The sequence below is a fragment of the Amborella trichopoda genome, chromosome 6, assembly GCF_054954075.1.
Source record: "Amborella trichopoda isolate Santa Cruz 75 chromosome 6, AtrichopodaSantaCruz75HAP2 v2.0, whole genome shotgun sequence".
NCBI lineage: Eukaryota > Viridiplantae > Streptophyta > Magnoliopsida > Amborellales > Amborellaceae > Amborella > Amborella trichopoda.
The window spans coordinates 43,688,336-43,701,866 of NC_142341.1; the positions used below are offsets into that span (position 1 = coordinate 43,688,336).

The following is a 13,531-nucleotide window of genomic DNA, read 5'->3' on the forward strand; positions in this document are numbered from 1 at the left end:
CATGTTTTCTGGGGCTCAAACCCTGACCCTCAAAAACATTCAGAGAAGGAGGAGGCCCCAAAAATCCTTTTCCCCTTTAATTACTCCATTGATGAAATTTTGAACAACCTACACCAATTCTTGACGACACGAATTAGAAAATGACCACAAATCCAGATAGACCCTGATCTAACCAAAATGATAATCATTTTCAAAGAACCTAGCTCAAGATCTTCATTAGCCTAGGCCAAACACTCGTTGACTGAGTCCAAAACCCTGAAAATTTCAAGGGGATTCCCTTCGTTATCGGGTTCTTCCACTTCTCCACCGATCAAGCCATTGGGATCAACTTCTGAAGACATTCCAAAAAGAAGCTCGAATTTTTATCTCTTTCTGTTACAATTAACGTTGAATAAACCTACAAAGATCAATTTCAAAGAGAGAGAGATTCTGTTTTTTTCCGGTGAGAAATGTGTGTTTTCTGATGTGGGCTTTTTCGGAAAAGGGAGATGGAGGCAAAAGATGGTGAGCCTATTGTAGGTCGAGAATAAGAGCAAGAGAGCAACTAGAGAGAAGGTAAGTAATAAGAAGAAGAGAGGGGTTATGAGCATGACGAGTCTAGAGAGAAACATGGGAGGAGAAAGTTAGAAAAAAGGTGTCTTTTTTAATTTGTTTGGGTTAAAAATTGGAATAAAAATAGATAAAGTTATTTGGGGATTTGAAGATAGGTTTTGAAATTTTGAGTTTCGGAAGAAATGAAAGTTAAAAATAGGGTCTAAAGAGATATTTTTCCTTTTTAAAAAGGATTGTATGGAATGAGACCATTTATTGAAGTTTCTATAAGGCCTAGGCTTTATAAAAACAAAATAGAGCCTCACCCCAAATCCTCATTTGGAAAGCACTTTCAATATCGAAAATCTTCATGATGGCCCTAAAATCAATTTCCAATACCAAAAATAAAATTTGAAACTAAAAAAATGGTACAGATCTTACAAATTTGTAAACACTTATTTTTAGGGCGAAATGGATGGTCTAGATGATTTGTTGTAATATTCACTAGTTTTAGAATTCGAAATCCTAATTTTCTTTCACAACCATAATGTTCAAGCTGAGATGATCGATTTAAAGGTTTTTCACACTTAAATTACAATTTTTGATGAGTTATGAGGTGAGGTTTTATTTATTTTGATAGGGTTGCCGCTCTATCTAACCATTTTCCTTTATCTATTGTACAAGGAGGTCACAATTGGTTATAACCATCCGATATGAAATTTTATAGTTTGAGTGTGTCACAAAGTTCGAGAGAATTTCTTTTGAACTTTGTGTTTGGTCAATGGAATAAATGCAATCACCTAATTTCATATTCATAGGTAAAGATTAATTGTGACCTCCTTGTACAAAAAGTAAATGCTCTCATCGTATATTTTTCTATTTAAAAATGTCAATCCAAATCTTGATCATGATTGATTTTCAATAGGACTGATCTAGTTCCCTCAATATATCATGAACCAAGAGGTTCCATATAGGAACCAACCCGATAGAAGTAGCCGATCCAACCCTATATTTTCTTTTCCCCTCAAATTTTTGTTGTTTTGGGGTAGCTTGTTTAGGGTGGATTACCCATCTGGATTGGCGATTAGCGACCTAGACCTGTTTCATGGCCTTGCTGATACGGGTTTTTAAACACTGGCTTCCACTGATGCCACCCTAGATGCATGGTGCGGATCCCACCTCGTGTAATTTATAACAACCACTCGTTTGAGAAATATTTTCCCAAAAGGAATCAACCACTATTGAGATCAATTTCCTGATGGTCCTTATCCAAATCCTATACCTTGATTATCTATCCACAGAAGTTTGAGCTCCAGGCCAACTTTACAAAAGAGAACACAAGAAGTAAAGTGGTCCTCAAAGATCAAAACATTTTCCATTGTTTCAGGGTAGAGAGTGTGAGAAATAACACCGGTGCTTATGCTGTCACTCCATGTTAGGGAATTCCAATAGTAGTCTAAGCCCCACTTCCTCCACTCTTCCACCAGCCATCCCACTAATCAGGCTTCAATGAACCCTGCTGCGAAACCACAATCAACAAAGCTAAATCTCTCCTCATTCCATCCCACTCATGGCCTCTTACATGGCCATCAACCTATGTTCACTACTTTGATTACCGGTCTCCTCTCCTTTCTACTCCTCTTACTCCTCTATCTCCACCATTCCAACAAGTCAGGCAGCAAAACGAAGCGACCACCTGGTCCTTCAGGTCTCCCCATCATCGGTAACCTCCACCAACTAGGTTCCTTGCCGTACCGCTCCCTAGCCCACCTTGCCAAGATCTATGGACCCTTCATGCACCTTAAATTGGGCCAAGTCAGCACTTTGGTAGTCTCCTCTCCTAAGATGGCCGAGTTGGCCATGAGGACCCATGACCTTGCCTTGTGTAGCAGGCCCATCCGTGCGGCCACCAACCACCTTACCTACAACAGCACAGATGTGGTCTTTGCACCATACGGACCATATTGGCGCAACGTAAGGAAGATTTGCATCCTGGAGCTCCTCAGCTCAAAGAGGGTCCAGTCGTTCCGGAATGTGAGAAAAGAGGAAGTGGGGCGCCTCGTCGACTCAATCTTTGTATCCTCCAAAGCTAAAGCTCCTGTCAATTTGAGAGATGCGTTTCATTCTCTCACTAACAATGTGGTATGCAGAGTGGCACTTGGGAAGAGTTATTGGGAGGACGAGCCGGAGTTGAAGGAGATATTGAATTCTTCCCGGCCATTGACTAGTGGCTTCTTTGTGGGGGACTTCTTTCCATCATTGGAGTGGGTGAAATATTTGACAGGGTTTCAAAGGAGGTTGGAGAAAAACTTGAGGCAAAGGGATTCTTTCCTTGAGAGAGTAATCGCTGAGCACCTTCTTCCTACTCATAAGAAGGAGAAGAAGGACTTAGTGGATGTACTGCTAGAGCTCCAAAAAGAGGGCACCCCTGATTTCACTCTCTCTAGAGATAACATCAAATCTGTTGTTATGGTAGGTAACAAATTGAACATGTTTCACTGTTTACTGCATTTCACGATTCATCCCTTTCCCTCTCTACTATTTGAACTTTTGTCTATTCCAATTATGCTTATTTATCTCTTAGTCAAATGTTTAATAGTGTTGCTGATAAAAATGAAGCAATAAAATTGCCGCACTACTTCTTGGAATTTGATTTTTTATTCAATTTTCTGCAAGTGGTTTTAAAATTGAAATTTGGTACAAATAAGAAAGAAGGGATAATGAATATTTTGAAATTATTCACCCATATAAATATATTTGGTAGTTCATCTGCAAGTTTCAACTCTACTTCTCAAGTAAGAAGAAATAACAATATTTGCCAATTATAATTGACTTGCATCGATTTCAGCCAAAGTCTGGTTTTTAATTTCCACTCTCCACCATAATTATCGGGAGCGGGAGCTGCTCCGGTTGTGATTCCTTTTCCAAGAGCGAGAGCATTGAAACGATGTCTACCCAAAGCTCCGGAGCTCGAGAAACGAGTTCCGATAAGGGTAAAGCAGTGGATCGAGATCCTTTATGAAGAGGGAGTGCTTTCCCAATACATCAGGATCGAGATCCCTATTTAACAGGAACACTTTCCATATCAAATGAGATTGTGTTCCCATATTCATTAGGATTGTGCTCCCATCGACAATAGGATCGTGCCCCTTTCTAAGAATGACTGTGTTCTTATTTGGAATGGATCAAGTTCCACTCAAGGAAGGATCGTGTTCTATGCATGATTAGTGCATGCTCCCATCGCAGAGCTCCATTTTTATGAAAATTTGGCTTAAATTGTTGAGGATTGATGTCTTGTATTATTAGGAAATAGATTTGCCAAGGTGGAGTCAAAAGGACGACTCCGGAGGGCCGTTAACAGCCCAGAGGAGTGTCCAGCTAGGTAGATTCGGTTGACATGGCCACTGTGGGAGTTTGGGGGTGGTAGGCCCCGAGGAAAATTTCAGATATCTGTACATGGGGTATTTCAGTAATTTGTACCATCTATTTGGGACTCGATATATATTGTTGCCATGTGGTTTTTTTTAAGGTCAAGGGAAAAGACGTAGATCTCTTTGTAATAAGAGATAACAGAGAGGCGTCAGGAAGAGAGCTATTGTAACCCTATTCTCCATTCCCAATAAAGAAGTTCTCATATCGCGTGGACATAGACACGTTGCCGAACCACGTATATCTTTGTATTGTGGTTGATTGTTTCTTTCTTTTGTGTTTGTTATTCTTTCTTGTTTTCGTGTATTGCTTTTCGTTTCTACAAATTAGATCGAAATCCCTATTCAACGGAAACACTTTCCATATCAAATGAGATTGTGTTCCCGTATTCATTAGGCTCGTGCTCCCATCGACAACAGGATTGCGCCCCCATCTAAGAATGATCGTGTTCTTATTTGGAAAGGATAGAGTTCTATTAAAAGAAGGATCGCTTCTGTGCATGATTAGTCCATGCTCCCATCGCAGAGCTCCACTTTTATGAAAATTTGAGTTAAAATATAATTATTTTATTTTAAAAATTAATTTTATTTAAGAAGTTTTTAGGATGTTTCGGGAAAATAGGGATGGAGTTTCGGAAATGTGGGATTCGCGCTCCTAAAACTCTAGGAGCGGCGATCTAATTTATTCAAGAACGAGATCCTAAAATTTAAGGAACGTGTTCCGTGCAGTATCTGGAGCGAGCTTCGTTGTGAACGGGATCGAAAATCTTAAAAATAGGAGCGAGCTCCCAAAAGTAGGGAACGAGTTTCGATCAAGATCCCGGCTACGGGGCGCCGGAGCTGGGTTCCGGAGACGGAGTGCAACCCTAGTTGGGCACTCTCGGTAACTATGCTCTCCACAGCTCTGTATTATCCCGTTCTATACTTCTAATAGTGACTAGAAAAGCATGTTACGTTACCACACATTCTCTATTTTGAGTCATCCAATTCATCAGCAAGCAAGCACCTTTAATGGCTGCCATATTCATCATCATTGTTCATTAGTAAATACCGTATTAGTGAAAAACGGCTAGTAATTGCGCACGATAAGCAGCACACTGAATTGCAAATGTTGCAGGACATGTTTGCAGCTGGGACAGCTACCACTACGACAGTACTAGAGTGGGGAATGTCTGAGTTGATAAAGAACCGATCAGCAATGAAAAAAGCCCAAGACGAAGTACGAGGAATAGCTAAAAGCAATAACAAAAGCATGATAGAAGAGAAAGAATTGCAACAGCTCCATTACCTGAAAGTAGTGGTGAAAGAGATCTTGCGATTGCACCCTCCAGCTCCATTGTTGATTCCTCATGAATCGGTCGAGGATTGCGACATAGAAGGCTACTTTGTCCCTTCAAAGACCACAGTTTTGGTGAATGTTTGGGCAATTGGGAGGCACCCAGACTCGTGGGTAGATCCAGAAGAGTTTAGACCTGAAAGGTTTATAGGTAGTAATATTGACTACAAGGGCCAAGATTTTGCGCTGATACCATTTGGGGCAGGCCGAAGGGGATGCCCTGGAATTTCCTTTGCAATGGCTATTTTAGAGCTTGCATTGGCCAATCTCTTGCTTTGCTTTGATTGGGCAATGCCTGATGGAATGAATAATGAGGACCTAGACATGACAGAAGCTTCAGGGCTCTTTGCGCTCAAGAAAACCCCCTTGCTGCTAGTGGCAACTCGACAAGCACTTGATAGTAACAGTAATGGCGATTGGTAACGATTTTTGTGTTCTTTTTCATCTCTTTCGTATTGCTAATTTTCCCTTTGCTCCTGTTTGGTTCCCTGAGAATGTGACATGTGGGGAAATGTGTATTGAGGAATTCGTATCTCCTAGAATTAGCATTTCCTAAAAGATTGGTATATGTTGTTTGGATGGTATCCGGCATAGACTTGGAAGATGAATCTTCATCGTTTGGATTGCTTGGCAGTTTAATCTTCAGGAAATTCAAAATTTTTTATTTATCATTATTTTTTTAAATATAAGCATTCTCAATCTTGCTATTAATGTAGTTAACAACCATTTAGGTCTTTTTTAGTGTATATCCAAATGAGGAAAAAATGACGATATTTCAATATTGCTGAGTTTGTCTTCTAATATCTAACAATAACAAAATTTGACGAAAAAATGGAAGATACATTTTAACAGGTTCAATATAATATCCATTTTTGCAAAGGTGAGAATCTTTCATTCCAACATTCAATCTCATGAAACATGTGCATTCAAACGTTAACATCTTAATTATATTAATTAAATAATAATATAATATTATTTTATTATTATAATAATATTTTAGAAAGTATATAATGAGACTATTTATCTTTGGTACAAGATGGTCATAGTTAATCTTGACCATTAGATTTGAAATTGGATGGTTGTATCTATTCCATTAACCAAGCTCAAACTTCAAAAGAAATTTCTTGAATTTTGTGACACACCGAAGCTATCAACTTTTACATCAGATGGTTGCAAGTAATTGTGATGTCCGTGTATTAAACGTAAATGGTCTCATTGTGTACACTCCCTAATATTATTATAATAACAATATGATATTATGATAATATTATTAAAATATAATAGTAACATTATTATAATAACTATTATAATTATAATTAGAAAAAATATCTCTATAGTCCCCATTTTGAAATTTCATTTCTCCATTGACCTAAGGTTGCAAAACCTATCTTACTACGTAAAAATTCACTCTATAATATCTCCTAACCACCTGAACATATTTTATTCATTTTTTACTAATGTTTTTTACCCAAACAAATTTAAAAAAGAGATTGTTTTTTAAACCCATCTCTCTCCTCACATGATACATTTCTCTCTCCCCCGATCAAACTCCCAAACCCCTCTCTCTATATCTCCCCCCTCACCAACTCACCAAGAAACTATACTACCCCGGTCACCTGCTCGCCGAAAAACTACAAGAGGCGATGATGGGCTCCAGGAAATGCCACTGGGTTCGATCTCTTGAGCCATTGTCATGGCCGACTTAGTCAAAGAAAGAACTACCTCTAATTCATTCCAAAAACCCATGTCTCCAATTATATCTTCAACTTCTCTGGCAAGAGGATTCTGTGAGCGAAGAAGCTTAAAGGAGTCGTCCATTACAACAAGTTGCAAAGCTCGAACAGTGGCCATGATGTCCTCTATAGTGGGGAAAATCAGAGGGAAGTTTTTGCCAAAAAATGCATCAGAAAAATGGTTTTCTCGCAAGACTCTGATCAGCCCCACCGTTTCATGCTCCTGCAACTGCAACTTCTCAAACCCAGCTCTCAATTGAGCTCTCGAGTTAAAGAAATTTGCGATTTTTAGGCAATTCATAGCTACTTTTCGAAACAAAGGTAGTTGTTTGCCGAAATCCTTGATCAAGCTATTGAACCCTTGGAATTGGCAAGAAAGGTTCACCATCCAATGGTTTTCAGACTCCAAATTCCTCAAAGCCTTGGCTTTGAACCTATCGGCGACTATACCAACACATCTCTGAACAACTCCACCATTAAATTGCATTTACACTGTCCCAAAGTGTTTCCTCAACAAAATTTGAGGGAACAGAGCTAGTAGTGAAAACTGCCTTTCTAAAAAGAATGGTTCCATTAGGGAGGTTAACTGGTAAATGAGGTTTCTATTTCTAGAGTGGTGAGAAGAGGTAGCAGTTGGGGCAGAGAGAGAGAGGATGGTGAAATGGGGCAAATGATGGGGAAGCTAGAGAGAGGTTTTGGGAGATTTGCAATGAAATTGGGGCAAGTTCCTCACTTTAGGTGCTTGGAAGCTGTTATCGAAGGGTTGGAAGCAGCGAAGAGAGAGTTTGGCCGCACCAGTGTCCTGATTTTGAACCAGGATGGGCTCGAGATGAGCCCAATACTAAGTTCTCTTGCCTTTAATGGCCTTCGAGTGTACAGTCGTCGAGCCTTCAAAGCTCTTGAGCACTCCTTTTGCAGAGACATCGTCTTCGAAACCAAGGGTTCTCGCCATAAGAGAGAAAGCTCATTTCTCACTCCTCCAAGGCACTCTCTCTCACATCTGGGGACACAGCTCGAGCCCCAAGGTCACCAAGAGCATTGTTCAACGTGTCTTTTAAATTTGCGTTTTGAACTGGAGAAAGAAGTTACTAGTGAGGAGTCACATAAGGTTGTTTTTACCTTACCTGGGGATAAAGCACCGGGACCTAATGGTTTTCCTCTGGCACTCTTCCATAAATTTTGGCCGTTGGTTAAAAATGAAGTGCTTCAATTGGTGAAAAGTTTTATGATTAGGAGTCAAATTTTCAAAGGTATTAATTCTACCTTTTTAGCATTGATTCCTAAGAAAGGGTTGATTTCTAGTCTTGTTGATATTAGACCCATAAGTTTGTTGACAAGCCTGTATAAGATCATTGCTAAGGTTTTAGCAGAGAGGCTGAAGTTGGTGCTGCCTACTCTTATCTCTAATGCCCAATCTGCCTTTATTAAGGATCATCAAATCACAAACAATGTTTTGATAGCTCAAGAATGCATCCATTGAAGAGTTATTAGTAAGAAGTCGTATATTCTTTTTAAGTTGGATATGGAAACGCCTACAATAGGGTGGAGTGGGGGATCCTTTTGAAAATTATGAGCGTTATGGGCTTTGACGAGAGATAGAGATCTTGGATTTTTGGGTGCTTATCATTAGCTCATTTCTCTGTTTTGTACAAAGGTAGTCCCGTAGGCTTCTTCATTTCCTCTAGGGAGCTGCGGCAAGGAGACCCCTTGTCTCCTTTCCTCTATACAATTTATGCTGAATGCTTTAGTTTAATGTTAAATAGAATGGAGAATGAAGGCTATTTCACTGGGTTTCGGATTGCTAATTCTGATATCCAAATCTCTCAACTTCAATATGCAAATGATACCCTTATTTTTTGTCAGGCAGAGGCACTTCAAGTTTATAACGTTGGCAGATTTTTGGATATCTGCGAAGCAATCTTGGGTCTGAGATTTAATTTCCATAAATCTTCCATGGTTGGGACTTGTTGTGAGGATGGGATGATAGAGGAGATGGCTACTATTGTGGATTGCAAGGTTAGCACCTTCTCAGTGACCTATTTGGCTCTTCCTATCTCTGATTCAAGACTTACGATTGCTGTCTGGGATATAGTGCTTGAAAGAGTTAAAAAAAAGTTGGACTTATGGAAGTACAAGTATCTCTCTTTGGGTGGTAGAGTTACTCTTTTGAAATCGTGTTTTTAAAATCTCCCTATATACCAGATGTCTTTAATAAATATGTCTACCTCGGTTGCAAAAAAATTAGAAAAAATGATGCGAGACTTTCTCTGGGGCTCCTATTCCAATGGGAGGAAGTTCCATTTGCTTAGATGGGATAGAGTATATATACTTAAGAAAGATGGTGGGTTGGGACTAAGGAGAATTAGGGTGTTTAACCAAGCACTGTTGTAAATGGTGGTGGAGGAGCTTTAAAACTCAAGAACCATTTGTGGTATAAAGTTCTTATAGATAAATATCCAGTTGATAGATTAAAGGTGTGGTTGGGTAATGGGCACGGAAGAGAGGTTTCACAGGTGTGGTTGGGTAATGGGCATGGAAGAGAGGTTTCACAGGTGTGAAAGTCCATCTTTAGATGCAAGCCTATTGTTTCAGGTTATTCTAGATGGAGTGTTGGTTGTGGTACGCAAGTGTCTCTATGGCACCATAAATGGATAGGGGATTATCCATTGAAAGTGGCCTTTCCTGATCTTTTTGGATCGGTAACTCGGCCGACAGTGACCATTCATGAAGCTATAGAAAGAAGAGGCCTGCAAAGTTCTTGGAATATTGTTCTATCTTATGGTAGACTAAGTAATCACCTATTATCTCAATGGTGCTCTCTTATGAAAATACTAGATAACACCTATGTTGCTGTTGATGCTGAGGATGAGATTATATGGGAGATTGAAAGCGATGGTGTTTCTTCTGTGAAATCTTGTTATAATCTATTATTTCAAGATAGGATTAGATGGTCTAACTCCAATGTTGCTGCTGTTTAAAAATGACCTATACCACATAAGGTACAGTGCTTCATTTGGCTTGCTTCTCTGAATAAGAATTTAATGGTTGATGACTTGATTAAAAGGGGAAAAAATTTGCCTAATGTTTGTCTTTTGTGCAAAAAAGATAGGAAAACAGTAACACATCTCTTGATCCATTGTTCCTTTACATCCCGTGTGTGGTCCTGGCTTTTCTCCACACTTAGGATACTTTTTGTCATGCCCCACTCAGTGCAAGGTATTATTTCTCAGATGTCTTTAATCCATTTGCCGGTAGGTGGGAAGGTCCTATGGAAGATTTCTAAAGCGGTTATCCATTGAGAAATATGGAAGGAGAGGAATAGAAGAACCTTCGATGGGAGTTCATTGTCCTTTGAAAAGGTCATAGGCAAAATTGAGCAATTCATTGGGATATGGCTATCAGTGACTAAGGAAGGTTGGGGTATTTCAATTGTGGATGTTTTGTCTAATCTTCACAATCTATTTTCCCTAGGTATTTCTTGTCCCAGTCTAAAGAGCTTTTGGTTAGCACTTGACTTTGGGAGTGTTAAGCTAAATTTCGATGGAAGTTCCTTTGGAAATCCAGGTAGGGCTGGCATTGGTGGTGTTGTACGTGACTCCACGGGCTATGTTATTCTCTCCTTTGCTGGACCGCTAGGGAATAAAACTGCAAACTTTGCTGAATTGAGTGCTTTGTTGTGTGGGTTGAAAATTTTGTATGAGAGGAACATTACTGGTAATGTTTGGATTGAAGGAGACTCCTTGTATGTGACAAAATGGTGTAAATTAGAACAGAAGGTTTTGTGGGAATTGAGATATTTGTGGTTGCAAATAATGGATCTAGTTGGACCTTCTATTTCGTTCAATCATGTCTATCGGGAAGCAAACTCCATTATCGATTCTTTGGCTAAAGGAGATGCATCTTTACCTTCGCTGTTGATGTGTTCTGATGTAATTTCTTTCACTTAGTCATCAATAATACTTTTGAACATTTGTCAAAAAAAGAGTTTTTCTTAATTTGTTTGGGTTAAAAGTTGGAATAAAAATAGATAAAGTTATTTGGGGGGTTAGAAGATAGGTTTTGAAGTTTTGGGTTTAAAAAGAAATGAAAGTTGAAAATAGGATCTATGGAGATTTTTTCCCTTATAATTATGACTAATATAGTAGATAATAGTAATGTTATTATATTATTATTATAGTAATTATATTCTTATTATTCAGTAATAAAATAATATTATTTTATTTGTGTTATATGATATTATAGTGTTGTTTCATAAGTGAAACTATGAAAGTATAATACTATTATTATTTAATAGTATCATTATTTATAATTATTATAATATTAAAATAGAGTAATGATTCTATAGGACCCTCCCCCACCCATGTATGTAGGATCTTAAAGGATCACCATTAAAGTTGGCACGTATCTCTAGAAAAGTTATGACATGGGTGTGGGACTTGACTTTTCTATATATCCGTACCAAATTTAATGGTGATCCTTTGGGTTCTTACACACATGAGTGGGGGAGGATCCTATAGGATCATTTCTCATAAAAATATCATAATAAAATAAAAATATTTCAATAGTAATATAATATAATATTAATATATTAAAATAATAACATAATATCATAATAAGTTCGTAGACCATGTAAACAAATAGGTAATTATACATGGAAAGATTTATGTAGTTCCCTCATACATTGAAGATATATACTTCTCCTCCCATCCAGCCATCCAAATTAGATCAAGTAAGCTATTGACTGTCTGATCTAGATCCAACACTTCAATGTATTTTTTATTTCTTTAATTTGTTTTCTATAAATTATATGAATATGACATTTGGGATGCACCTAAAACAAATATTAAAAATAAATTTTCGGTAAATATAATAAGCAAAATACCCCTTGAAACTTTTAGGGGTATTTTTATCACTTTATTTCTTGAGAATATTATTTTTTATATTTTCTACAGGTGCGAGTTTAAGAGATGAGTGGATGGCTAAAATTTGGTGTTAAAATATTTTGTACAAAAAGTTAATGTTAAAATCATGTAGAGACGTCGTTACATTGTGAGTATGAGTATGAGTAAACTGAAGTTCGAGTATGAGTAAACCAAAGTTTGAGAGGAAAAACAACAACCCATGATTAAGGATTATGTGTAACAAGGAGATAGGTTTGGTCGATGTTAGATAGACCAGCGGTTAAGATCGAAATCGCTTGATCTAGGTATGGAACTAGTGATGATTGGGCTGGTTTCCAATGGGAACCATGAATGGCCCAGTTCTTCTTGTTGGGTATCCCATCCCATAAAGGATGGGCACCAATGAAAATAGACTTTCGAGAAAGGCAGATTAGAAAAGAAAAAAATATGATTTGTTGACCAAATCATGAACCCATGCAATATGGGATGTCTCACATGATTGATAGGGATAGATATTCCTATTGTCTCTAACTTAAAGAGATAGAAATACTTCACCTTTTAGGAGGTTATGTGATATTATTTCTATATTGGTCTTTATCTCATTGACCGATAAAATCAATTGCATAAGGGGTTTGTGGTTACTCTTGGTTTTAACCAAAGCTCTTGGGTCATTTTTGGGGCGTACTTCTCTTGGGCCATTTCTTGAGCTTTTCTTGATGTATTGAAATACAAGATGTCTCCATTTGCAGAGAAGAAGAAAAGACGATCATATAAAAAGTTATCATTATCTTAAATAGAAGAATAAAAGAGAAAAAGTTATCACTATCTGAGAGAGAAAAAGAAGTGAGAGAGAAAGTTACCCTTATTCTTAAAGAGAAGAAGAAGATGAAAGAGTCAGTGATCATTTTCTTATTCTTTATATAAAAAAAAAAGATAGAGAAGAGAAGAAAAAGGGAAAAATAGTGAACTTTTTCTTTTAGAGAGAGAAAGCCTCTAGAAAGAAAAGAAATATCGGGGAGAGAGGGAACCTTAGAGACAAAAACCTAGAGAGAAAAATATTTTAATAAAATCAGTAAACCCAAGAAAGTTTGTTTCTTGGAAGACTATCGTAAAATAGTAGATTTGTCTATTTCTCTCATGGACGTAGCTTGAAATGGTGAGTCACATAAAATCTCAAGGCTAAGTTATTTGCTTTATTTGTATGTTTTTCTACTCATACACACACATCGACTTTGACATATGCTTATGTTCTAGATATCCGCATTCCACTGCGCGCATCCGTATTTGTGCTAGAAGACTCTAATTGGGTGAGCTCAACCCTTATGCATCTCGCATTTTTCATTTTTCATTATAGAACTGCGCTATTTGGACTGGCTGAATCATCCGGTTCCCTTTTTTTTCGTCAACTTTTTATTTTTCCTTTTTCAGGAGCAATGGGCGAAACCTTATGTATGGGCAAGGCATACAAAGTGCTAGAGTAAGCTATATTTGAATGTTTTGAAGATATGCTGACTGATTTTTATATTGAGTTTGTGAGGTTCTCCTTCCCGAATTTTTTATCTGTGAATGATAATTTTTGGCGTAATTGGTTGTTTCTGAAAA

General features: G+C 37.8%; 1 protein-coding gene across 6 annotated transcripts; it reads left to right on the forward strand.

Annotated features, from left to right (window-relative positions):
- The first annotated feature begins 1,230 nt into the window (after window positions 1-1,230).
- LOC18431177 (cytochrome P450 71A1) lies at window positions 1,231-13,531 on the forward strand. Of its 6 annotated transcripts, none has more exons than XR_016058639.1 (3): window positions 1,231-3,003; window positions 4,689-4,842; window positions 5,077-5,928. XR_016058639.1 is itself a non-coding variant. In XM_088870998.1 (3 exons), the coding sequence occupies exons 1-2, from the start codon at window positions 2,041-2,043 to the stop codon at window positions 13,220-13,222; spliced, it is 1,002 nt and encodes a 333-aa protein (XP_088727124.1). In that variant the 5' UTR covers window positions 1,231-2,040; the 3' UTR covers window positions 13,223-13,236; window positions 13,358-13,531. The 6 variants fall into 6 exon arrangements, 5 of the variants coding, with proteins under 5 accessions (XP_088727124.1, XP_088727123.1, XP_006841372.1 ...); XM_088870998.1 differs by lacking the exons at window positions 4,689-4,842; window positions 5,077-5,928 and adding exons at window positions 13,184-13,236; window positions 13,358-13,531; XM_088870997.1 differs by lacking the exons at window positions 4,689-4,842; window positions 5,077-5,928 and adding an exon at window positions 13,358-13,531.